The following is a 26,319-nucleotide window of genomic DNA, read 5'->3' as shown; positions in this document are numbered from 1 at the left end:
CTCCTCCTCAATGCAGTCTCCGTCACCAGCCCAAACCTGTTGTGCCACCCCTCACTGCTACTGTGTGTGTATGTGTGTGTGTGAACATGAGGGGCTGAAACTGGGGAAAGTATCAGAGGATGAGTCTGTCAAAGGACAGCCTGTGGCAGGGAAAGAGAAGAAATGAGCAGGGTGTGGAGCAGATGAGAGGCTAAATTGGGGAATGGATGAGGAGGAGAAGTGAAGGGGTGAGCCTTGGAGGGAAGAAAGGATGAGTTATTGCGCAGAGGTGACTGAAAGAAAAGGGATTTGCTGGGGGAGTGAAGACTGCACTTACAGTGATGGATGAGATAGAAGGGAATAGTTTGGGGAGGAGGATTGAGAGAAGGGACAAGCTACAAAGCTTGGGGACGTAATGAGCTTCAGATGGGTGACCCTAGGAGGTATAAGAAATGGGGAGAGCAGATGAATGATTGAAGCTGAAGGTGGGAGTGTGTGAATCTGTAGTGGGAGGATGAGTGAAAGAGAGAGAAAGGAGGTGAGAGCCTCAGAAATAGCAAAGCAGATGAAGAGACTGAAAGGAGACAGAAGAGAAGCAGGTATGAGAGAGGAGGTAAGGAAGGGGGTGACGTTCACTCACCCCTATTCGCTGATGCATAACTTTGCACACAGAGACCCCAAATACATTCTTGTTGACTTCACTCACCCCTAGTCACTTACTATCCTGTCTCCAGCTAAAATCACTAATCACATACACCCTGATCTCAACTATGCGCTTGAGCGCTACCAACCCCTCTATCCACAGCCCCCACCTAAAAAAGGGGAAGCTAACCTGGTGGCTCAGTGGCTGTGCTGCAGAAAGAATTTGAGAAGCTGGGAGGGAGGAGTGGCCTAGTGGTTAGGGTGGTGGACTTTGGTCCTGGGGAACTGAGGAACCGAGTTCGATTCCCGGCACAGGCAGCTCCTTGTGACTCTGGGCAAGTCACTTAACCCTCCATTGCCTGCCGCATTGAGCTTGCCATGAGTGGGAAAGTGCAGGGTACAAATGTAACTAAAAAAAAAAAAAAAAAAAAAGCTGGGTTTCAACTTGCAAGCCCATAGGTCTCAGGTTTGGAGAGTACGTCTGAAATAATTGTTACTTGAACAAGTACACTACTGAAAGCAAGAAACAATTAATGTGCTGCTTATTATATTAGTACATAAGTACATAAGTAGTGCCATACTGGGAAAGACCAAAGGTCCATCTAGCCCAGCATCCTGTCACCGACAGTGGCCAATCCAGGTCAAGGGCACCTGGCACGCTCCCCAAACGTAAAAACATTCCAGACAAGTTATACCTAAAAATGCGGAATTTTTCCAAGTCCATTTAATAGCGGTCTATGGACTTGTCCTTTAGGAATCTATCTAACCCCTTTTTAAACTCCGTCAAGCTAACCGCCCGTACCACGTTCTCCGGCAACGAATTCCAGAGTCTAATTACACGTTGGGTGAAGAAAAATTTTCTCCGATTCGTTTTAAATTTACCACACTGTAGCTTCAACTCATGCCCTCTAGTCCTAGTATTTTTGGATAGCGTGAAGAGTCGCTTCACATCCACCCGATCCATTCCACTCATTATTTTATACACTTCTATCATATCTCCCCTCAGCCGTCTCTTCTCCAAGCTGAAAAGCCCTAGCCTTCTCAGCCTCTCTTCATAGGAAAGTCGTCCCATCCCCACTATCATTTTCGTCGCCCTTCGCTGTACCTTTTCCAATTCTACTATATCTTTTTTGAGATACGGAGACCAGTACTGAACACAATACTCCAGGTGCGGTCGCACCATGGAGCGATACAACGGCATTATAACATCCGCACACCTGGACTCCATACCCTTCCTAATAACACCCAACATTCTATTCGCTTTCCTAGCCGCAGCAGCACACTGAGCAGAAGGTTTCAGCGTATCATCGACGACGACACCCAGATCCCTTTCTTGATCCGTAACTCCTAACGCGGAACCTTGCAAGACGTAGCTATAATTCGGGTTCCTCTTACCCACATGCATCACTTTGCACTTGTCAACATTGAACTTCATCTGCCACTTGCACACCCATTCTCCCAGTCTCGCAAGGTCCTCCTGTAATTGTTCACATTCCTCCTGCGACTTGACGACCCTGAATAATTTTGTGTCATCGGCGAATTTAATTACCTCACTAGTTATTCCCATCTCTAGGTCATTTATAAATACATTAAAAAGCAACGGACCCAGCACAGACCCCTGCGGGACCCCACTAACTACCCTCCTCCACTGAGAATACTGGCCACGCAATCCTACTCTCTGCTTCCTATCTTTCAACCAGTTCTTAATCCATAATAATACCCTACCTCCGATTCCATGACTCTGCAATTTCTTCAGGAGTCTTTCGTGCGGCACTTTGTCAAACGCCTTCTGAAAATCCAGATATACAATATCAACCGGCTCCCCATTGTCCACATGTTTGCTTACCCCCTCAAAAAAATGCATTAGATTGGTGAGGCAAGACTTCCCTTCACTAAATCCGTGCTGACTTTGTCTCATCAGTCCATGTTTTTGTATATGCTCTGCAATTTTATTCTTAATAATAGCCTCCACCATCTTGCCCGGCACCGACGTCAGACTCACCGGTCTATAATTTCCCGGATCTCCTCTGGAACCCTTCTTAAAAATCGGAGTAACATTGGCTACCCTCCAGTCTTCCGGTACTACACTCGATTTTAGGGACAGATTGCATATTTCTAACAGTAGCTCCGCAAGTTCATTTTTTAGTTCTATTAATACTCTGGGATGAATACCATCAGGTCCCGGTGATTTACTACTCTTCAGCTTGCTGAACTGACCCATTACATCCTCCAAGGTTACAGAGAATTTGTTTAGTTTCTCCGACTCCCCCGCTTCAAATATTCTTTCCGGCACCGGTGTCCCCCCCAAATCCTCCTCGGTGAAGACCGAAGCAAAGAATTCATTTAATTTCTCCGCTACGGCTTTGTCCTCCTTGATCGCCCCTTTAACACCATTTTCGTCCAGCGGCCCAACCGACTCTTTGGCCGGTTTCCTGCTTTTAATGTATCTAAAAAAATTTTTACTATGTATTTTTGCTTCCAACGCTAATTTCTTCTCAAAGTCCTTTTTTGCCCTCCTTATCTCCGCTTTGCATTTGGCTTGGCATTCCTTATGATCTATCCTGTTACTTTCAGTTGGTTCTCTTCTCCACTTTCTGAAGGATTGTTTTTTGGCTCTAATGATTTCCTTTATCTTACTGTTTAGCCACGCCGGCTGACGTTTAGTCTTTTTTCCCTTTTTTCTAATACGTGGAATATATTTGTCCTGAACCTCCAGGATGGTGTTTTTAAACAGCATCCACGCCTGATGCAAGTTTTTTACTCTGCGAGCTGCTCCTTTCAGTCTTTTTTTCACCATTTTTCTCATTTTGTCGTAATCACCTTTTCTATAGTTAAACGCTAGCGTACTTGATTTCCTAGTTTCACTTCCTTCAATGCCAATATCAAAACCGATCATATTATGATCACTGTTATCAAGCGGCCCTCGTATCGTTACCCCCTGCACTAGATCATGAGCACCACTAAGGACTAAGTCTAGTATTTTTCCTTCTCTTGTCGGCTCCTGAACTAGCTGCTAGTTCCATGAAGCTGTCCTTGATTTCATCAAGAAATCCTATGTCCCTTGCGTGTACAGATGTTACATTAACCCAGTCTATATGCGGGTAATTGAAATCCCCCATTATTATTGTGTTGCCCAGTTTGTTTGCGTCCCTGATTTCCTTTAACATTTCCGCATCCGTCTGTTCGTCCTGGCCAGGCGGACGGTAGTACACTCCTATCACTATCCTTTTCCCCTTTGCACATGGAATTTCAATCCACAGTGATTCCAAGGAGTGTTTTGTTTCCTGCAGAATTTTCAATCTATTTGATTCAAGGCTCTCGTTAATATACAATGCTACCCCTCCACCAATCCGATTCACCCTATCACTACGATATAATTTGTACCCCGGTATGACAGTGTCCCACTGGTTATCCTCCTTCCACCAGGTCTCAGAGATGCCTATTATATCTAATTTTTCATTTAGTGCAATATATTCCAACTCCCCCATCTTATTTCTTAGGCTCCTGGCATTCGCATATAGACATTTCAAACTATGTTTGTTGTTCCTAAGTACATCATGCTTAGTACTTGACAGTATTAATTGGCAATCTTTTGTCTGATTTTTGTTGTTATTTAAAGATACCCGATCTACTACAATCTCTTTTGCAACCTCACTATCAGGATACTCTATCTTCCCTGTTATGGTGATATCTTTGAAAGATACCTTATCCTGAACCATGCTCTTTTGAGCGACTGTCGGCCTTCCCCCCATTTCTAGTTTAAAAGCTGCTCTATCTCCTTCTTAAACGCCGATGCCAGCAGCCTGGTCCCACTCTGGTTAAGATGGAGCCCATCCTTTCGGAATAGGCTCCCCCTTCCCCAGAATGTTGCCCAGTTCCTAACAAATCTAAAGCCCTCCTCCCTGCACCATCGTCTCATCCACGCATTGAGACTCTGGAGCTCTGCCTGTCTCTTGGGCCCTGCGCGTGGCACAGGTAGCATTTCAGAAAATGCTACCCTGGAGGATCTGGATTTCAGCTTTCTACCTAAGAGCCTAAATTTTGCTTCCAGAACCTCTCTCCCACATTTTCCTATGTCATTAGTACCCACATGTACCAAGACAGCCGTCTCCTCCCCAGCACTATATAAAATCCTATCTAGGTGACGCGTGAGGTCCGCCACCTTCGCACCAGGCAGGCAAGTCACCAGGCGATCCTCACGTCCACCAGCCACCCAGCTATCTATATGCCTAATGATCGAATCACCAAGTACAACAGCTGTCCTAACCTTTCCCTCCCGGGCAACATTTGGAGATATATTCTTTTAGTAATAATTTTGGTTGATTACCTTCTGAGGTCACATGAATTTTCAGTTACTAATAGGGTCAACATTAGAGAAGAGTTTGGAAAACACTGCAGTACACACACACACACATCTATATCTATCTCTCTTATAAGTATATATCTGCTGAGGTGTAAAATGTGTGCGTGAATGGATATACACATTCAGACACAGTACACTCGAGCAGCAACACATATACCTACTGTGTTCTTTGCACCTGAAGCAGCATATATACTGCTCCAGTTTCTCCAGTCTATACACTGCACTCATAATTGCACAGAGAACAAACACACTCTGTGCCCCTTGGTTTGGCAGTGACCCACACTGGGCCCCTGATTGCTAAAGCGGATTTATAATGTTCTATGTAACAATGAGGGGAAGTTATTAAGATGTGGTTAAAGGCAAGCTTTTACCGCACCTTGATTTATCACTAGAGTCAGCAACCAGTGGTATAACAGTCCCCACAGGCTGCTGACTACCATGATAAAGGAATAATGCTGTTTGTGAGCCACTTCACAGGCAATGTTATTTAAGTGGACTGGGAGCACTGGACCTCAAAGCTGTGGCCTGACGGTCAAGGGCCGGAGCCTAAAGGGGCCGGTGCTGTCCTCCCCACCCCCGCCAAAGGGCCTCCACCATCACTATGGGTCTATCAGACCTTTACCTGATGGTCCAGTGGTCTCAGACTTTTTAACCAGGTTTACACAACATGATTGGGGTAGGGGGTATCCAGGGGTCCCTGTCTACTATGTCCTATATTAAGTATTGGCTCTAGAAACTATTGGCTGTCTTAGTATGAATGATTTCTGTCCTTTCATGAATTGCAGCTCTTTTCTATTGATTTCTTTATGTAATTTTAAATTGTAAACCACTTTGTCCAGCCTTGTCAGTTAAAGGTGGCATAGAAAGTCTGAAATAAATAAATTTGATTGAGGGGGGATGGCATTGGCCCCTGCTCAGGAGCACTGGGCCACAGGATTGAGGACTGATGCTCCTGGCATGGTAAATTAACCCCAGATTTTGGATGGGGTTATTTTATCATCATCTGATACCCATAACATAACTTATGGTGTGCATCCACTGCATCTTGTAAGTTGCATTCTGGTTGTTACATAATAATGACCTGCTTTACATGCATTTGCATCTCATTACTACATAACCCACAGTGACCTAAATATCACCACATTAGGGCAAGACAAGCTGCACTGGAGTCCTAAAATCGTGTTACGGGGCAAATAATACAACGTAAGGCCCTATTGTAGCTTTAAAACTTCCTCACATAGTGTGTCAAAAAGCATAACAATAAGTTTTACATAAATTTCAATATTTGGTGCATAATTCCCCAGTGTACTGGTCTAGTCCAAATATAATAATTTTAATTATACTTGGAAAAACTTGCTTCTTCTTATATATATTTGTATGAATTTTGCAGATCAATGAATTATCCAGATTTGGGAAGCAGAAGAGTAACATAGAGGAAGATTTTCAAACACCTGCTAGTGGCAAAGATAACTGGTTAATTTTAGCTGAATTTTCATCTGAACATAACTGGCTACTTAAATGTATGTAGCCAGTCAAAATTTGTTGTAATTTCACCTCCTATGTTCCTACCCCCCAATAAATCCCCTAAGTGTCCCGTCCTACCTCCTATTTACCTTCTCCTCGTGATACCAAACTTACTGACTTCATGGCTTGAAGCCCAGAACTGTACTGACACTATTATCAGTAGAATAAGATGCAAAGCCAGGAGAAGAGTAAGCCTCACTCTCTTCTTCCCGGCTTAATTAGGTGATCTTTTGGAGTGTGGCCTCAGAGAAAAATTAGGGGTGTATTTGGAGTTTTTCACTTTTTTTTTTATGGCGGGAGGGAAGGGGTATCAGGAAGGAGATAGCCACCAGACGGTTCTGTTTTTAACATTGAGCAGATGGGAGTGGAAACTGGGGTGTGAGTATTTTCTTTTATTAGGAGGGAGGAAGCTGATTTTTTTTCAGTTGGGAGAAAATGCAAAATCAGAGGCAAGGCACTTAAAATTAGAGTTGGGAGAGTGGCTAGTCGGAATTTAGGCTTTTTGCAGTACTTAGATATGGTTAGTGTTAAATATTGTGCTAAACAGTTAAACAACACAGCCTGTTCCTAGGACACCTCTATCCTGGTCCTGTTTGTGAATGGCTAATTTTTACATGCACAGTGATTGTGTGCATAGATTTTGCTGGTTGGTGGTGGTGAAGGGAAAGGGTAGGAATTTTTTATCTGGGTACATTTATATGGCTAAAGACAAATTTTAACTACATGAATTGGTAGATGGCTTTTACCATCTATATGAAAGAAGAAAGAAGCTCCTGTAATTCAATGATACAGCAGTTTAAGAACCTATAAATTCATAAAGCAGATTGATCAGCTTTTACCTTCACTATTGTATTCCACACCAATCTACATATACCCAAATTGAGATTGCTATATGTTCAGCGAATCCAGAAATATAAAGAAAGCATGATAACAATTTTGTTCTTAGAAATTGGCATATGAGGACCTGAATTAGTATATACTTATTTGTTTTCAAACAAAAAGGACAACCTTAAGAACACAGTTGCTGTTCACAAGTAGGTTCCCTGGTTTAATGTCTCGATGTAAAATGCCAGCTGAATGAAGATATTTCAGACCTGAAATATTAATGTGAAAAACAAAACAAATGTTAATAGCAAATGCCTAATATTTTATAATCTAGAGATGCAATCACCTTGAAATTATGGAATATATTCTCAATAAGTAATCAGATAATAAATAATGAAATCACAACATTTTCGATAAGGAAAAAGGAACTGTATTAAAGAGGGTAGGTACAGTGGCTATAGAAAGTCTACACCTCAGTAGCATAAATTCTGCCAAAAAAAGTCCAATGAAGGGAAGAAGGGGGACCACTTGAAATTGCTCCAAAATATTCTGAAATAAATGACTCTCACTCTGGGGGCCTTTCCAAGATTGTTGCTAGGGTCCCATATTTTGAACTTCTGATCCTGATACCCACTTCTAATATATTCACCTTTTGTTGCCTTATAGCCTGATGTAAAATATATTAAAACTTGTATCCACATATCTATCTGACAACAGACAAGCAAAAAATATGTTTCTCCTCCATGAACTTCTATAGTGACCTTAAATACTTAAGCTCTGGTGTAACTACCTATGTTAAATTCCATTGCCATGAACTGGAACAACTGTCAGGCTAGGAGAGCGAATGAAATCCTGCTGTCTCTTCAAGAAAGCTGAAAGTGAGGTAGAAGTTTACTTTTCAGCACAACAAGAATCCAGAAGACACACAAGCTACTATGAAGTGACAAAAGAACAAAGAGGTAAATGTCCGTAAGTGACCCAGTCAGAGCCCTGACCTCAACCCAATCAAAACTTTTCAGCATGACTTGATTTGACGTCCATTAATCTTTTACGAAGAACTTGACAAAGCTTGAACTGTTTTGTACAGAAGATTGGTCTAATAACAAATTTAGGTGCACACAGTTGGTGGAGACCTATCACAACACTGTAATTGCTGCCAAAGTTCTTCCACCAAGTACTGACTCAGAGGCGGGGAGTCTTATCCAAATGTTGTATTTCAGTTTTGTTTTTTTGAGTATTTATGGTCCCCTGTGAAACACTCTCTACTCTGAAATGTATAGAACATGGTGGTGGTGGTGAGTTGAAGAAACCTTATCATCTGAATGCAGGCAATTTTAACACACTGCCAAAAAAAAAATGAGAAAAATGTTCAGGAGGACTTAGATTTTTTATAGCCACTATACTGCATTGGAAATATTTGATGCAATTATATTCATTTGTTTATTGTAACTGCCCAAACAATCTTGTAAACAGTAAGATAATTGGCAATAAATATATTATATCAGCAGACCTTCTTTCCTATTATGTCACAAACCCTGTGGGTGACTGTCATAAGAAATAAGTTTAGACTATGATAAAGGTTGCTATTTATTCATATTAGTAGAGAAGGTCTGCTCCAGTAAAACAGATTTGCAAATACAATTTAACTGAGAGGTGCTGATGAAAATCTTAGGAAAGCAGAATTCAGTTTGGCATTTTTACACTGGCAAAACAGATGTTCTTTAAATACAAAGTTGTACCATGCTTATCAGAGTGGCTGTAAACCACTTCTGTAGAAACTCTCTTTAGAATTTCCTATGTAACATTTTCACAAACCAAGCATGTGTGACAGAAAGCACTTTCCTATTAAGTCCTGCCACAAGAGACAAAAAGATACTAAACCCTGAAAGACTTGGGAACTAAAAGTTTCTCAAACAGATATTTTAATCTTATAAAGCTTAATCTTATATGGAATTTGTGCCCTCATACACAAAAACATCTGTAAATTAAGTTTCTTTGTGGCAGTTGACGGTTTAAACGTAATTGTACCACATTAGTTTCATTCTTGTATGGCTGTAATATTGTTTTGTTTGGTGAAAGACTGCAAAAAATCTCTTGCCTTGCTCTTAGACTTTCATTAATTTTAAACCTGATCACATATAAACAATATCATTATTGGTTACTTGTAACACCTGTTTTCTTTAGATAACAGGATTAATCAGACACACAAGTGGGTGACATCATCGCACATTGCCAGGACAGAATAGCTCTCCCACGGCTCATGCCCAAAGCCTAACGCCAGTAGTAAAAAAAAAAAAGTTAGTGCCTGATTTGCGCATGTTATTGTGTGTAGAATGATCAAAAGATTGGAGCGTGAGTGTTAAGATACACGCTGAACACTGCCGCAAATTGTATTGAAATGCTCAGATGGCAGCGTTGCAATGTGAAGAAGCAAATGAAGGCCTTTAATGCAGAAAACATACCACGAGGAAAAGTTTTATCAATTTGTCATATGGGTGGAGGAGTTGTCTAGTGGTTAGGGTGGTGGACTCTGGTCTTGGGGAACTGAGTTCGATTCCCACTTCAGGCACAGGCAGCTCCTTGTGACTCTGGGCAAATAAGTACCTGCATATAATATGTAAGCCGCATTGAGCCTGCCATGAGTGGGAAAGCGCGGGGTACAAATGTAATAAAAAAGAAAACTGTGGGTTTTGTCCTCTTTTGCAAGTGGAAGGAAGCCCTTGCAGGTTTCAAGCGCTGAAAATGAGAAACAGCATGTGTGCGAGTCCAAGCAAAATCGAAAGTGAAAGCACACATCAACATTTGTTGTTCTGTGCTTAAATTTGATCCTTTTGAAAATTTAAGTGAAACATTTTTTTGAAAAGCTCATATTTAAAGGTGCAGAACATTGCTAATGTGTGCTTGTACTTCTGGTTTTGTCTGGGCATACACACAAGGGCCGTGCTCACTACAAAACTTTTGTGAGCACGTGCCAGGCACTTTCCTCCCCCTTCTTTCAATTTACCAGCGCAAATTAAACATATTTTTGTTCTGATTAGGGCTGTGCCAAATATTTGTATTCATATTTAGCGGAATAGTGATTTAAATTTGAATACAAATAATTCGGGCTCTACTGTACTAAATCCTACTGAAAAAAAAACACTTGATCTCTGATTTCACATTGATTCTTTTATTATTTGTTATGTTAAAGCCCAATGCTCATTATTTTATTTGGTCAAATAATATTTTCCATTATTCATATTCGGTCCAATAGTAAAATATGCTATTCGGTACAGCTCTAATACTGATTCCTTCAAGCATTCTTCAGCTATTTTTTGGCAGTTTTGTCATGTTGTGGGCTTTATCACCCAGCTTTGAGAATTGGCCCCCAAGAGCTCAGAACTAAGTGGAAAGTTTCCAATGTGCAGCAGTTTCCTGAATGTTTTAGTTAGTTCCATAGCTCATGAAGTTCTCAGAAATGTGGGAGGCATTGTATGCCTGATCAGTCATAAGTACATAAGTAATGCCACACTGGGAAAAGACCAAGGGTCCACCGAGCCCAGCATCCTGTCCATGACAGCAGCCAATCCAGGCCAAGGGCACCTGGCGAGCTTCCCAAACGTACAAACATTCTATACATGTTATTCCTGGAATTGTGGATTTTTCCCAAGTCCATTTAGTAGTGGTTTATGGACTTGTTCTTTAGGAAACCGTCTAACCCCTTTTTAAACTCTGCCAAGCTAACCGCCTTCACCACGTTCTCCGGCAACAAATTCCAGAGTTTAATTATGCGTTGGGTGAAGAAAAGGTTTCTCCGATTTGTTTTAAATTTACTACACTGTAGTTTCATCGCATGCCCCCTAGTCCTAGTATTTTTGGAAAGTGTGAACAGATGCTTCACATCCACTTGTTCCACTCCACTCATTATTTTATATACCTCTATCATGTCTCCCCTCAGCCGTCTCTTCTCCAAGTTGAAAAGCCCTAGCCTCTTTAGTCTTTCTCCATAGGGAAGTCGTCCCATCCCCGCTATCATTTTAGTCGCCCTTCACTGCACCTTTTCCAATTCTACTATATCTTTCTTGAGATGAGTCGACCAGAATTGAACACAATACTCAAGGTGCGGTCGCACCATAAAGCGATACAACAGCATTATAACATCCTCACACCTGTTTTCCATACCTTTCCTAATACCCAACATTCTATTCACTTTCCTAGCCACAGCAGCACACTGAGCAGAAGGTTTCAGTGTATTATCGACGACACCCAGATCCCTTTCTTGGTCCGTAACTCCTAACGTGGAACCTTGCATGACGTAGCTATAATTCGGGTTCTTTTTTCCCACATGCATCACCTTGCACTTCCTCACATTAAACGTCATCTGCCACTTAGCCGCCCAGTCTCCCAGTCTCGTAAGGTCCTTCTGTAATTTTTCACAATCCTGTCGCAAGTTAACGACTTTGAATAACTTTGTGTCATCAGCAAATTGAATTACCTCGCTAGTTACTCCCATCTCTAAATCATTTATAAATATGTTAAAAAGCAGCGGTGCTAGCACAGACCCCTAAGGAACCCCACTAACTACCCTTCTCCATTGTGAATACTGCCCATTTAACCCCACTCTCTGTTTCCTGTAATCCACAATAGGACCTTTCCTCCTATCCCATGACCCTCCAATTTCCTCTGTAGCCTTTCATGAGGTACCTTATCAAACGCCTTTTGAAAATCCAGATACACGATATCAACCGGCTTCCCTTTGTCCACATGTTTGTTTACTCCTTCAAAGAATTGAAGTAAATTGGTCAGGCAAGATTTCCCCACACAAAAGCCGTGCTGATTTGGTCTCAGTAATCCATGTCCTTGGATGTGCTCTGTAATTTTGTTTTTGATAATAGCCTCTACCATTTTCCCCAGCACCGACATCAGACTCAACGGTCTATAATTTCCCGGATCTCCCCTGGAACCTTTTTTAAAAATCGGTGTTACATTGGCCACCCTCCAATCTTCCGGTACCACCCTCGATTTTAAGGATAAATTGCATATCACTAACAGTAGCTCTGCAAGCTCATTTTTCAGTTCTATCAGTACTTTAGGATGAATACCATCCAGTCCAGGAGATTTGCTACTCTTCAGTTTGCTGAACTGCCCCATTACGTCCTCCACGTCTACCGTGAAGTCAGTAAGTTTCTCCGACTCGTCCGCTTGAAATACCATTTCCGACACCGGTATCCCACCCAAATCTTCCTCGGTGAAGACCGAAGCAAAGAATTCATTCAATCTCTCCGCTATGTCTTTGTCTTCCTTGATCGCCCCTTTTACCTCTGTGTCATCCAGCGGCCCAAACGATTCTTTTTCTGGCTTCCTGCTTTTTATACCCAAAAAAATTTTGCTATGTTTTTTTGCCTCTAATGCTATCTTTTTTTCGTAATCCTTCTTGGCCTTCTTTATCTGCATCTTGATTTGCTTTGACACTCCTTATGCTGCTTCTTGTTATTTTCAGACGGTTCCTTCTTCCATTTTATGAAGGCGTTTCTTTTAGCCCTAATAGCTTCCTTCACCTCACTTTTCAACCACGCCGGCTGTCTGTCCTGCTGTCTACAGAAAACATCTGCTACAAGTAAGCAACAATGCTTCTTCCATCAACAAGTAGGACTGAGTCAAGCACAGAAGTGGGTGACTCCCAAGCTCAGGGATACTCCTCTCTTTATATATTATCCATTGCTAGCTCACTCATCAAAAGCAGAGAGAGTTGCAACATGACATGGATAGGCTGACCAGCACAGCTGGACCAAATGCACCTGGTCCAAACAGTAGTGTGAAGTAAAGGTATGAAGCAAGGTCCAAGTTGCTGCTTTGGATATGGAATCCAGTGAAGCAGATTTCAGGAGACTACTGTATCTGAAGCTTGTGATTCATAGAGCAAAAGGTTGGATGCAGGATGCTAGCTAATTAGCTAAAGTTGGAAAGCCAAGTCTGTTGGAGTTGAAAGAGAGAAATAGTTGCACAGGCTTTCTGACGGAGTCATTTAACATAAAAAGCAAGAGTTCATTTGCAGTCCAGAATATGGAGGACCTTTATGCATGGATTTCTGTGTGGTTTTGGACAGAACGTAAGAGGTCCTATTTCCTCATGCACATGGAAATGTGTTAGTACCTTAAATAAGAACTTGGGACTTCGCACTGACATCAGCAGCAAATGGCTGCATGAATACAGGGCTCCCTGTGGCAGACTAATAATTGCATTCCATTCACCTTATTTTACCAACATTTACAATTGGATTTTACATACTGTTGAACATGAAGTGCTCTACACATATATGCATAATGCCTACAAAGAAACTGACAGACGTTAAAACTTACTTTCCTTCATCTGGAAAAGACAGAGGTAGTGATCAGCCTGCAGAAAATATGGCAGAGAGTGAACCAGTGAGAACGAGTACACTTGATGAGCAGACCACACCTGTAGACCTTGTGGAACAGCAAAGGGTAGCCTCTGCTTGTACAAAACCAGAGTTTAAAAAGATGCTATCGAACCTTAAACAGGAGTTAAAACAGAAACTTGGTACAAATATGTTCGAGTTAAAAGACAAGCTTGAAGATCTGAGATCAGATCTACTCAATGTGGCCCATCGTGTGGAAGAGGCTGAGAACTGACTGGATGAATATTAAGCCGACCTTGCAAAGTTATTATGGATTGTATAGAAGATCTGGAGAACCGATCCTGCCAAACTAATTTGCGGATCCGGGATCTCACAGAACAAGATGATGAAAACTGTGTGGAAATGGTGCGTGAGATTTGCGCTTCAATACTTGCGTATGACCCAGAATGAACACAGATCGACTGACCTATTAAGTTTGAAAGAGTGAATAGGACTTTAGGCCCACACCGAGCCAATACATCCCAACATATACTGGCCTCTTTACATACCTACACTATTAGAGATCTGATTATCTGGAAGACCAGAAAGATGGGACAAATTAAGTGGAAAGGAGAACCTACTGAGGTATATAGGGATGTCTCTACCATGACTTTACAGTGTTACAGAGGATGCATATAGTAACACAGACTCTACAAAAGGAGGTGGTGTGGTATCCCTGGCTATTCCTATTTGGCCTGCAGTTCAGTGTGCAAGGAAATATCTATAAAGCTAAAACTTTGAAAGAAGAAAAGCAGGCTCTTCAGAAAGCAAACCTTAACATGTTATCAGATATTAAATATGAAGCTCCATCATAAGTACAGTTATTTATTAATAATAAACTACTCTCTCAAGATGCTCTAGCATTACTATTTAAATTACCACCAGTGCACTCTAATTTATAGAAACAAACTGTTTCTTATATATCCTCTTTTCAGTCCCTATTGAACCTTAAAGGCTTCTACAACAGAATTCACATCCCTTTGGCAACAAATAATTATGGGGGAAAAAAGAGTGTCTACTTTGTATAATAAAATAACAATTGCATAAATACTTTGGAATCATATTGGGAGAAAGAACTAGGCTTGTGCTCAGCTGAAATTGATTGGCCTAAATTCTGGTCTAAAACACTCACAAAATCAGCGGCAATATATCAATCATCTTATTTTACTTTTCATAAAGCATACTGGACCCCATATCGTATAGCCCAAATTAGAAATTTACCTAAACTGAATCTATGCTGGTCTTGTTCAGAGGAAAATGGTTCTTTATCCCAAATGATATATTTCTGCAAAAATGTTAAAGCTTATTGGAATTATATATGGAACAGAATGATTGTAATATTTGACCTACCCAGAGATCTGAACATTTCATACAAACCCATAATTCTATGGGCCTCCAACCCAGACATTACAATACCAGACGAGCAACAAAAACTGTTCAACACTATGACAGCAGTTGCTCGCCATCATATCATATGTAATTGGAAGGACAATTCGCAACTAAACTTTATGGAATGGTGGAGCCATCTGCGTGTAATAAGGAAATATGAAGCTGCACTGGCACTCAAGCAACATACGCTACAATCGTCATTAAGAATTTGGGCACCATTAGACTCATACTGTGCTAATATCAGCACCTGGACTCAGGCTAATACAACTTAAATATAATTATCACCATTATTGATTTTTCTATTATTATCTTTTAGATCTTCTGGATGTTAAACAAGCAGTAAGTGTATTTCTGCACCAACTATAATGGATGCTTTATGTTCTCTTTTTTGTTCTTATGGCTAATTTTCTTGTTACAAACATTATAAAGAAAAAATTTCTCAATAAGAAGATTTAAAAAAAAAAGTACAGTGAGAGAAGAAGAACAAGTGACACTGGGTGGAAGGAGACTGACCAGACATACTGTTGGGAAATTTAACTATGAATCCTTTCTTTCTACCTTTTTGTCAATTTCTGTTTCTTGTTGGATCAGTCATTAGTGTGCCTGATGGACTGGACACTGCTGTGATTGAGCATAAATCTATCACTTAGTAGAAGCCTTTTTAAGATAAAGATGGCAAGGTTTAGGTGGATGACAACTGTATGATATTAAATACAGTTAGCTTCAGTTACTAAATATGGATATATTTATCTTGTATATGGTGGGTGGGATCTCAATGTGTCTATGATGTTGTTTAATTAGCGGCAACTGGGACCTGTGCCCGGAAACCATTTTATTGGGGGATAAGAACATAAGTGTTGCTATTCTGGGGCAGACCGAAGGTCCATCAAGCTCAATATTCTGTTTCCAACAGTTGCCAATCCAGGTCACAAGTACCTGGCAGGATCCCAGAACAGTAAAAAGCGAATGCTACATACCTGTAGAAGGTATTCTCCGAGGACAGCAGGCTGATTGTTCTCACTGATGGGTGACGTCCACGGCAGCCCCTCCAATCGGAAACTTTACTAGCAAAGGCCTTTGCTAGTCCTCGCGCGCCGATGCGCACCGCGCATGCACGGCCGTCTTCCCGCCCGAACCGGCTCATGTTCGTCAGTCCCATACGTAGAAAGACAAAACAAGGGAAGACACAACTCCAAAGGGGAGGCGGGCGGGATTGTGAGAACAATCAGCCTGCTGTCCTCGGAGAATACCTTCTACAGGTATGTAGCATTCGCTTTCTCCGAGGACAAGCAGGCTGCTTGTTCTCACTGATGGGGTATCCCTAGCCCCCAGGGCTCACTCAAAACAACAAACATGGTCAATTGGGCCTCGCAACGGCGAGGACATAACTGAGATTGACCTAACAATTTATCCAACTAACTGAGAGTGTAGCCTGGAACAGAATAAACATGGGCCTAGGGGGGTGGAGTTGGATTCTAAACCCCGAACAGTTTCTGAAGCACTGACTGCCCGAACCGACTGTCGCGTCGGGTATCCTGCTGCAGGCAGTAATGAGATGTGAATGTGTGGACAGATGACCACGTTGCAGCTTTGCAAATCTCTTCAATAGTGGCTGACTTCAAGTGGGCCACCGACGCTGCCATGGCTCTAACATTATGAGCCGTGACATGACCCTCAAGAGCCAGCCCAGCCTGGGCATAAGTGAAGGAAATGCAATCTGCTAGCCAATTGGATATGGTGCGTTTTCCCACAGCCACTCCCCTCCTGTTGGGATCAAAAGAAACAAACAATTGGGCGGACTGTCTGTTGGGCTGTGTCTGCTCCAGATAGAAGGCCAATGCTCTTTTGCAGTCCAATGTGTGCAGCTGACGTTCAGCAGGGCAGGAATGAGGACAGGGAAAGAATGTTGGCAAGACAACTGACTGGTTCAGATGGAACTCCGACACTACCTTCGGTAAGAACTTAGGGTGAGTGCGGAGGACTACTCTGTTATGATGAAATTTGGTGTAAGGGGCCTGGGCTACCAGGGCCTGAAGCTCACTGACTCTACGAGCTGAAGTAACTGCCACCAAGAAAATGACCTTCCAGGTCAAGTACTTTGGCAGGAGTTCAGTGGCTCAAAAGGAGGTTTCATCAGCTGGGTGAGAACGACATTGAGATCCCATGACACTGTAGGAGGTTTGACGGGGGGCTTTGACAAAAGCAAACCTCTCATGAAGCAAACAACTAAAGGCTGTCCTGAGATCGGCTTACCTTCCACACGGTAATGGTATGCACTTATTGCGCGAAGGTGAACTCTTACAGAGTTGGTCTTGAGACCAGACTCAGACAAGTGCAGAAGGTATTCAAGCAGGGTCTGTGTAGGACAAGAGCGAGGATCTAGGGCCTTGCTGTCACACCAGACGGCAAACCTCCTCCATAGAAAGAAGTAACTCCTCTTAGTGGAATCTTTCCTGGAAGCAAGCAAGATGCGGGAGACACCCTCTGACAGACCCAAAGAGGCAAAGTCTACGCTCTCAACATCCAGGCTGTGAGAGCCAGAGACCGGAGGTTGGGATGCAGAAGCGCCCCTTCCTCCTGTGTGATGAGGGTCGGAAAACACTCCAATCTCCACGATTCTTCGGAGGACAACTCCAGAAGAAGAGGGAACCAGATCTGACGCGGCCAAAACGGAGCAATCAGAATCATGGAGTCTCGGTCCTGCTTGAGTTTCAACAAAGTCTTCCCCACCAGAGGTATGGGAGGATAAGCATACAGCAGGCCTTCCCCCCAGTCCAGGAGGAAGGCATCCGATGCCAGTCTGCCAGGGGCCTGAAGTCTGGAACAGAACTGAGGGACCTTGTGGTTGGCTCGAGATGCAAAGAGATCTACCAAGGGGGTGCCCCACACCTGGAAGATCTGGCGCACTACTCGGGAGTTGAGCGACTACTCGTGAGGTTGCATAATCCTGCTCAACCTGTCGGCCAGACTGTTGTTTACGCCTGCCAGATATGTGGCTTGGAGCACCATGCCGTGACGGCGAGCTCAGAGCCACATGCTGACGGCTTCCTGACACAGGGGGCGAGATCCGGTGCCCCCCTGCTTGTTGATGTAATACATGGCAACCTGGTTGTCTGTCTGAATTTGGATAATTTGGTGGGACAGCCGATCTCTGAAAGCCTTCAGATCGTTCCAGACCGCTCGTAACTCCAGGAGATTGATCTGCAGATCGCGTTCCTGGAGGGACCAGCTTCCCTGGGTGTGAAGCCCATCGACATGAGCCCCCCAACCCAGGAGAGACGCATCCGTAGTCAGCACTTTTTGTGGCTGAGGAATTTGGAAAGGGCGTTCCAGAGTCAAATTGGACCAAATCGTCCACCAATACAGGGATTTGAGAAAACTCGTGGACAGGTGGATCACGTCTTCTAGATCCCCAGCAGCCTGAAACCACTGGGAAGCTAGGGTCCATTGAGCAGATCGCATGTGAAGGCGGGCCATGGGAGTCACATGAACTGTGGAGGCCATGTGGCCCAACAATCTCAACATCTGCCGAGCTGTGATCTGCTGGGACGCTCGCACCCGAGAGACGAGGGACAACAAGTTGTTGGCTCTCGTCTCTGGGAGATAGGCACGAGCCGTCCGAGAATCCAGCAGAGCTCCTATGAATTCGAGTCTCTGTACTGGGAGAAGATGGGACTTTGGATAATTTATCACAAACCCCAGTAGCTCCAGGAGGCGAATAGTCATCTGCATGGACTGTAGAGCTCCTGCCTCGGATGTGTTCTTTACCAGCCAATCGTCGAGATAGGGGAACACGTGCACTCCCAGCCTGCGAAGCGCCGCTGCTACTACAGCCAAGCAATTCATGAACACTCTGGGCGCAGAGGCGAGCCCAAGGGGTAGCACCCAGTACTGGAAGTGACGTGTGCCCAGCTGAAATCGCAGATACTGCCTGTGAGCTGGCAGTATCGGGATGTGCGTGTAGGCGTCCTTCAAGTCCAGAGAGCATAGCCAGTCGTTTTCCTGAATCATGGGAAGAAGGGTGCCCAGGGAAAGCATCCTGAACTTTTCCTTGACCAGATATTTGTTCAGGGCCCTTAGGTCTAGGATGGGACGCATCCCCCCTGTTTTCTTTTCCACAAGGAAATACCTGGAATAGAATCCCAGCCCTTCTTGCCCGGATGGCACGGGCTCGACCGCATTGGCGCTGAGAAGGGCGGAGAGTTCCTCTGCAAGTACCTGCTTGTGCTGGAAGCTGTAGGATTGAGCTCCCGGTGGGCAATTTGGAGGTTTGGAGGCCAAATTGAGGGTGTATCCTTGCCGGACTATTTGAAGAACCCAACGGTCGAAGGTTATGAGAGGCCACCTTTGGTGAAAAACTTTCAACCTCCCCCCGACCGGCAGATCGCCCGGCACTGACACGTTGATGTCGGCTATGCTCTGCTGGAGCCAGTCAAAAGCTCGCCCCTTGCTTTTGCTGGGGAGCCGAGGGGCCTTGCTGAGGCGCACGCTGCTGACGAGAGCGAGCGCACTGGGGCTTAGCCTGGGCCGCAGGCTGTCGAGAAGGAGGATTGTACCTACGCTTACCAGAAGAGTAGGGAACAGTCTTCCTTCCCCCATAAAAACGTCTACCTGAGGAGGTAGATGCTGAAGGCTGCCGGCTGGAGAACTTGTCGAAAGCGGTATCCCGATGGTTGAGCTGCTCTACCACCTGTTCGACTTTTTCTCCAAAAATATTGTCCGCTCGGCAAGGGGAGTCCGCAATCCACTGCTGGATCCTATTCTCCAGGTCGGAGGCACGCAGCCATGAGAGTCTGCGCATCACCACACCTTGAGCAGCGGCCCTGGACGCGACATCAAAGGTATCATATACCCCTCTGGCCAGGAATTTTCTGCACGCCTTCAGCTGCCTGACCACCTCCTGAAATGGCTTGGCTTGCTCAGGAGGGAGCTTGTCCACCAAGCCCTCCAACTGCCGCACATTGTTCCGCATATGTATGCTCGTGTAGAGCTGGTAAGACTGGATTTTGGCCACGAGCATAGAAGAATGGTAGGCCTTCCTCCCAAAGGAGTCTAAGGTTCTAGAGTCCTTGCCCGGGGGCGCCGAAGCATGCGCCCTAGAACTCTTAGCCTTCTTTAGGGCCAGATCCACCACACCAGAGTCGTGAGGCAACTGAGTGCGCATCAGCTCTGGGTCCCCATGGATCCAGTACTGGGACTCGATCTTCTTGGGAATGTGGGGATTACTTAGAGGCTTGGTCCAGTTCGCCAGCAATGTCTTTTTTAGGACATGATGCATGGATACTGTGGACGCTTCCTTAGGTGGAGAAGGATAGTCCAGGAACTCAAACATTTCAGCCCTGGGCTCGTCCTCCACAACCACCAGGAAGGGGATGGCCGTAGACATCTCCCGGACAAAGGCCGCAAAAGACAGACTCTCAGGAGGAGAAAGCTGCCTTTCAGGGGAGGGAGTGGGATTGGAAGAAAGGCCATCAGACTCCTCGTCAGAGAAATATCTGATGTCTTCTTCCTCTTCCCACGAGGCCTCACCATCGGTATCCAACACAAGTTCATGAACCTGCGTCTGAAGCCGTGCCCGACTCGACTCCGTGGAAACATGGCCACGGTGGGAGCGTCGGGGAGTCTTCCTGGGAGGCGACCACAGTCGGTATCGCAAGCGGCACCGATGTCGGAGACCTCACCCCGGGCAAGGGGCCAGCCGGCGCCTCACTCGACGGTACCGGTGGCGCAAGCACCCCCGGTACCGGAGGGGAAGGGCGCAACAGCTCTCCCAGGATCTCTGGGAGAATGGCCCTGAGACTCTCGTGCAGAGCGGCTGTGGAGAAAGACATGGAAGCCGATGCAGGCGTCGAAGTCAAAATCTGTTCCGGGCGTGGAGGCGGTTCCGGCCTGTCCAAGGTGGAGCGCATCGACACCTCCTGAACAGAGGGTGAGCGGTCCTCTCGGTGCTGATGCCTACTGGGTGCCGACTCCCTCGGCGACCCAGAGCTCTCGGTACCGATGCGGGAAGGAGACCGGTGTCGATGCTTCTTTGACTTTTTCAAACGAAGCATGTCACCGGAAATTCCCGGTACCGACGAGGAGGACGTAGAATCCAACCGTCGCTTCCTCGGGGCCGAGGTCAAAGAAGGTCGGTCTCGGGGGGGGGGGGGGGGGGGGGGGGGGGGGCTGTACCGCAGGAGCCCTCAGGGTAGGGGGAGACCCACCCGAAGGCTCACCGCCACCAGCAGGGGAATGGACAGCCCTCACCTGCACTCCAGTCGAAGCACCACCATCCGACGACATCAGCACTAGTGGAGGTCCCAGTACCACCGACGCCGACGCAGCCTTTCGATGTCTCGGTACCGACGATGCAAAGGGTCGATGCCTCGATGCAGTCGATGTAGTCGATGCCGAGGTCGAAGGTCTTGAAGCTGTCGACGTCGATGCACTCGATGCCCCCGGTGCTGTTGCCGACGAAGAGCCCGAGAACAACTGGGCCAATCTCGCTACCTGAGTCCTTTTCTGTAAAAGGGCGCAAAGACTACAGGCCTGCGGGCGGTGCCCAGCCCCCCGACACTGAAGACACGACGCGTGCCTATCAGTGAGCGAGATTACCCGGGCGCACTGGGTGCACTTCTTGAAGCCGCTGGAAGACTTCGATGACATGGGCGGAAAAATCATGCCGGCGAAATCAAAACTCGTAATGGCGGTAAAGGCACCAAAAATAGGGAGAGAAAAAACCCGAACCGAGGCCTCAAAAGTGCCTACCCCGAAAACCAAAGGAAACTTAGCGGGGCAAAAACTGGAAACATGGGAAAAAGGGGAAAAGACCGTAAAGGTCGTCTTCCAAGTTCTTTTTTTTTTTTTAAGCAAAAACTCAAAGACGCGCGAGGGTCAACTTGAGGGGCGCGAAACGGCGCAAACACGACCGTCCCGAGCGTGGACAAAAGAAGACTGACGAACACGAGCCGGTTCGGGCGGGAAGACGGCCGTGCATGCGCGGTGCGCATCGGCGCGCGAGGACTAGCAAAGGCCTTTGCTAGTAAAGTTTCCAATTGGAGGGGCTGCCGTGGACATCACCCATCAGTGAGAACAAGCAGCCTGCTTGTCCTCGGAGACCAGATTTTAAGGGATTACGAAAAAAAAGATAGCAAAAATTTATTTCGGTATATTAAAAGCAGGAAGCCGGAAAAAGAATCGGTTGGGCTGCTGGATGACCGAGGGGTAAAAGGGGCGATCTAGGAAGATAAAGACGTAGCGGAGAGATTGAATGAATTCTTTGCTTCGGTCTTCACCGAGGAAGATTTGGGTGGGATACCGGTGTCGGAAATGGTATTTCAAGCGGACGAGTCGGACAAACTTACTGACTTCACGGTAAATCTGGAGGATGTAATGAGCCAGTTCAGCAAACTGAAGAGTAGCAAATCTCCTGGACCGGATGGTATTCATCCTAAAGTACTGATAGAACTGAAAAATGAGCTTGCGGAGCTACTGTTAGTGATATGTAATTTATCCTTAAAATTGAGCTTGGTACCGGAAGATTGGAGGGTGGTCAATGTAACGCCGATTTTTAAAAAAGGTTCCAGCGGAGATCCGGGAAATTATAGACCGGTGGGTCTGACATCGGTGCCGGGAAAAATGGCAGAGACTATTATCAAAAACAAAATTACACAGCACATCCGAGGACATGGATTACTGAGACCAAGTCAGCACGGCTTTAGTGTGGGGAAATCTTGCCTGACCAATTTACTTCAATTCTTTGAAGGAGTAAACAAACATGTGGACAAAGGGGAGCCGGTTGATGTTGTGTATCTGAATTTTCAAAAGGCGTTTGAAATTGGAGGGTCATGGGATAGGAGGAAATGTCCTATTGTGGATTAAAAACTGGTTGAAGGATAGGAAACAGAGAGTGGGGTTAAATGGGCAGTATTCACAATGGAGAAGGGTAGTTAGTGGGGTTCCTCAGGGGTCTGTGCTAGGGCCGCTGCTTTTTAACATATTTATAAATGATTTAGAGATGGGAGTAACTAGCGAGGTAATTAAATTTGCTGATGACACAAAGTTTTTTCTGCCGTCATCTACTATGTTACTCAAATTCATTAACTCACGACAGGATTGTGAAAAATTACAGAACCCGAATTATAACTATGTCATGCAAGGTCCCACGTTAGGAGTTACAGACCAAGAAAGGGATCTGGGTGTCGTCGTCGATAATACACCAAAACCTTCTGCTCAGTGTGCTGCTGCGGCTAGGAAAGCGAATAGAATGTTGGGTATTATTAGGAAAGGTATGGAAAACAGGTGTGAGGATGTTATAATGCCGTTGTATCGCTCCATGGTGCGACCGCATTTTGAGTACTGTGTTCAATTCTGGTCGTCGCACCTCAAGAAAGATATAGTAGAATTGAAAAAGGTGCAGCGAAGGGCGACTAAAATGATAGCGGGGATGGGACGACTTCCCTATGAAGAAAGACTAAGGAGGCTAGGGCTTTTCAACTTGGAGAAGACACGGCTGAGAGGAGACATGATAGAGGTATATAAAATAATGAGTGGAGTGGAACAAGTGGATGTGAAGCGTCTGTTTACGCTTTCCAAAAATACTAGGACTAGGGGGCATGCGATGAAACTACAGTGTAGTAAATTTAAAACAAATAGGAGAAAATTTTTCTTCACCCAACGCGTAATTAAACTCTGGAATTCGTTGCTGGAGAACGTAGTGAAGGCTGTTAGCTTGGCAGAGTTTAAAAAAGGGTTGGACGGTTTCCTAAAGGACAAGTCCATAGACCGCTACTAAATGGACTTGGGAAAAATCCACAATTTCGGGACTAACTTGTATAAAATCTTTGTACATTTGGGAAGCTCGCCAGGTGCCCTTGGCCTGGATTGGCCGCTGTCGTGGACAGGATGCTGGGCTCAATGGACCTTTGGTCTTTTCCTAGTGTGGCAATACTTATGCAAATAAGCAGTGTATTTTCTCGTCCATGTTAATAATGGCTTATGGACTGTTCTTTTATGAAACTATCCAAACCTTTCTTAAGGTTTAATAATGGGATTTGTTTGAGTTGTTGGGACATACAAAGTGGGGGTGGGAGAGGGCGGAGGGAAGGAGAGGGACTAGAACATATTTGTGGTTTAGTCATTCCTTATAGTTACAATGAAACCTGACAAAATAGTCACTTGGAATGCTGATGGCCTATGCTTACCTATAAAAAGGAAAAAATATATATTTACAGCACTGAAATGATTTGATACTGGTATAGCGTTACGCCAAGAGACTCATGCAAATGAAGTAGAACATAAAAAGCTGAGAATGTGTTGGGAAGTATTATTTTTCATCCTGCTCAGTTAGTTGAAGGGTTGGAGTAGCTACTCTTATTCATAAAAAGATAGCATTTGAGGAATTGTGTTATTAAGAATCACAGTGGGAGGTGGATCATAGTTCAAGGGCATTGTTTTGGGGAACCTCTAATTTTAGTAGCTTTATATGCACCAAATGACCCAAAAAGAGACAGTTTCACTGCATTATTAAGCAAATTAGTGGGTCTTTCTGGAACGAATATAATCACTGAGGGTGGCTTTAATAGTATAGCTGATCCCTCCCTTGAATAGAGATAGTGTGGTGGGAAATCGGGGAGGAAGGGGAACTTGGGGAGGTCATATTCTGGGTAAAGAGTTACGTCTATTAGATGTTTGGAGCATACTCTATCCCACAGAACGGGAATACACACATCTTCCCAGGTTCGTGATACACAAACCCGTATAGATTGTTTTACTAGCAGATCATCTGTTTTCAAAAGTCTTGTCAGTGGAAATAGGCCCAGTAGTCCATACCATGATGCTCCAGTTATTGTGCACTGGAGTTTTGCACTTTGGGGATCAGACATAACTTTGGCGATACCGCTGCTTTTCCAGCTTTATAATCTAAATGGGAAATATACTCTCTGTACAATGCACAGCATGTCAATAACCCAGTTTTATTTTGGGAAGCAGGAAAGGCTGTGATGAGAGGAGAGGTAGACACAAGAGGTGCTAGAACTTACTAAAACTTGGCAACAGGCACAAACACAATTGTCCAGACAACAGATCCCTTCTAGTAGGGAAAAGTTTTTAGCTACTCAAAAATTAGTGAATGAGTTATTGCATAGGAGAGTTCAGAGAACCCTACCACATAGAAAACACAGATATCACTATGGTAATAAAGTAGATACATGTATGGCGCATTTGGTGCAGACAATACAAGGCCCTAGATTTATTCCCCTGATAAAGAATGCAGATAAAATGAAGACACATATCTGTAGAAGGTATTATCCGAGGACAGCAGGCTGGACATCATCACGCACACATGGGTCGTCGTCCGCGACGGCCCAGGAGACCGGAAGTCAAAATAAAAACTTTCAAAAGTTCTAGAAGCGACGTGGCGCGCACGGGGACAACACAACACACATGTGCGAGTGACTTCCCACCAGTGCGCTTCCCTCAGTTATATGAAAAGCAAACGAGAAGAAGAACAACAACTCCAGAGGGGAGGAGGGTGGGTTGTGATGATGTCCAGCCTGCTGTCCTTGGAGAATACCTGCTACAGGTATGTATCTTCATTTTCTCCGAGGACAAGCAGGCTGGATATCATCACGCATGGGGTATCCCTAGCACCCAGGCTCACTGAAAACAATGAACATAGGTCAATTGGGCCTCGCAACGGCGAGGACATAACTGAGATTGACCTGAAAATAAACACAACTAAGTGAGAGTGCAGTCTGGAACAGAACAGAAGGGTGGAGTTGGATTCTAAACCCCAAACAGATTCTGAAGCACCGACTGCCCAAACTGACTGTCGCGTCGGGTATCCTGCTGAAGGCAGTAGTGAGATGTGAATGTGTGGACTGAAGACCAAGTTGCAGCCTTGCAAACTTCGTCAATGGAGGCTGACTTTAAATAAGCCACTGACGCAGCCATGGCTCTAACATTGTGAGTTGTGACATGGCCCTCCAAAGTCAGTCCAGCTTGGGCATAAGTGAAGGAAATGCAATCTGCTAGCCAATTGGGGATTGTGCGTTTTCCGATGGCAACTCCCATCCTGTTGGGATCAAAAGAAACATACAGCTGGGCGGACTGTCAATAGGGCTTTGTCCGCGCCTCGTAAAAGGCCAATGCTCTCTTACAGTCCAAGGTGTGCAACTTGTCCTCACCAGGGCAGGTGTGTGGACGGGGAAAAATGTTG

General features: G+C 44.8%; 1 protein-coding gene across 2 annotated transcripts in view; it reads right to left on the bottom strand.

Annotated features, from left to right (window-relative positions):
- Positions 1–26,319, bottom strand: part of NLK (nemo like kinase) — a 470,815-nt gene that overhangs the window by 140,739 nt on the left and 303,757 nt on the right. For both annotated transcript variants that reach the window (XM_030222228.1, XM_030222230.1), the window contains exon 5: positions 7,517–7,602. In XM_030222228.1, the coding sequence (XP_030078088.1) occupies positions 7,517–7,602 (86 nt within the window). The remainder of the gene's footprint in view (positions 1–7,516; positions 7,603–26,319) is intronic.

This window comes from Microcaecilia unicolor, chromosome 13, assembly GCF_901765095.1.
Source record: "Microcaecilia unicolor chromosome 13, aMicUni1.1, whole genome shotgun sequence".
In the NCBI taxonomy this organism is placed as follows: domain Eukaryota; kingdom Metazoa; phylum Chordata; class Amphibia; order Gymnophiona; family Siphonopidae; genus Microcaecilia; species Microcaecilia unicolor.
Note: the sequence above shows the minus strand (reverse complement) of the source record. Positions and strands in the feature narration are given on the sequence as shown.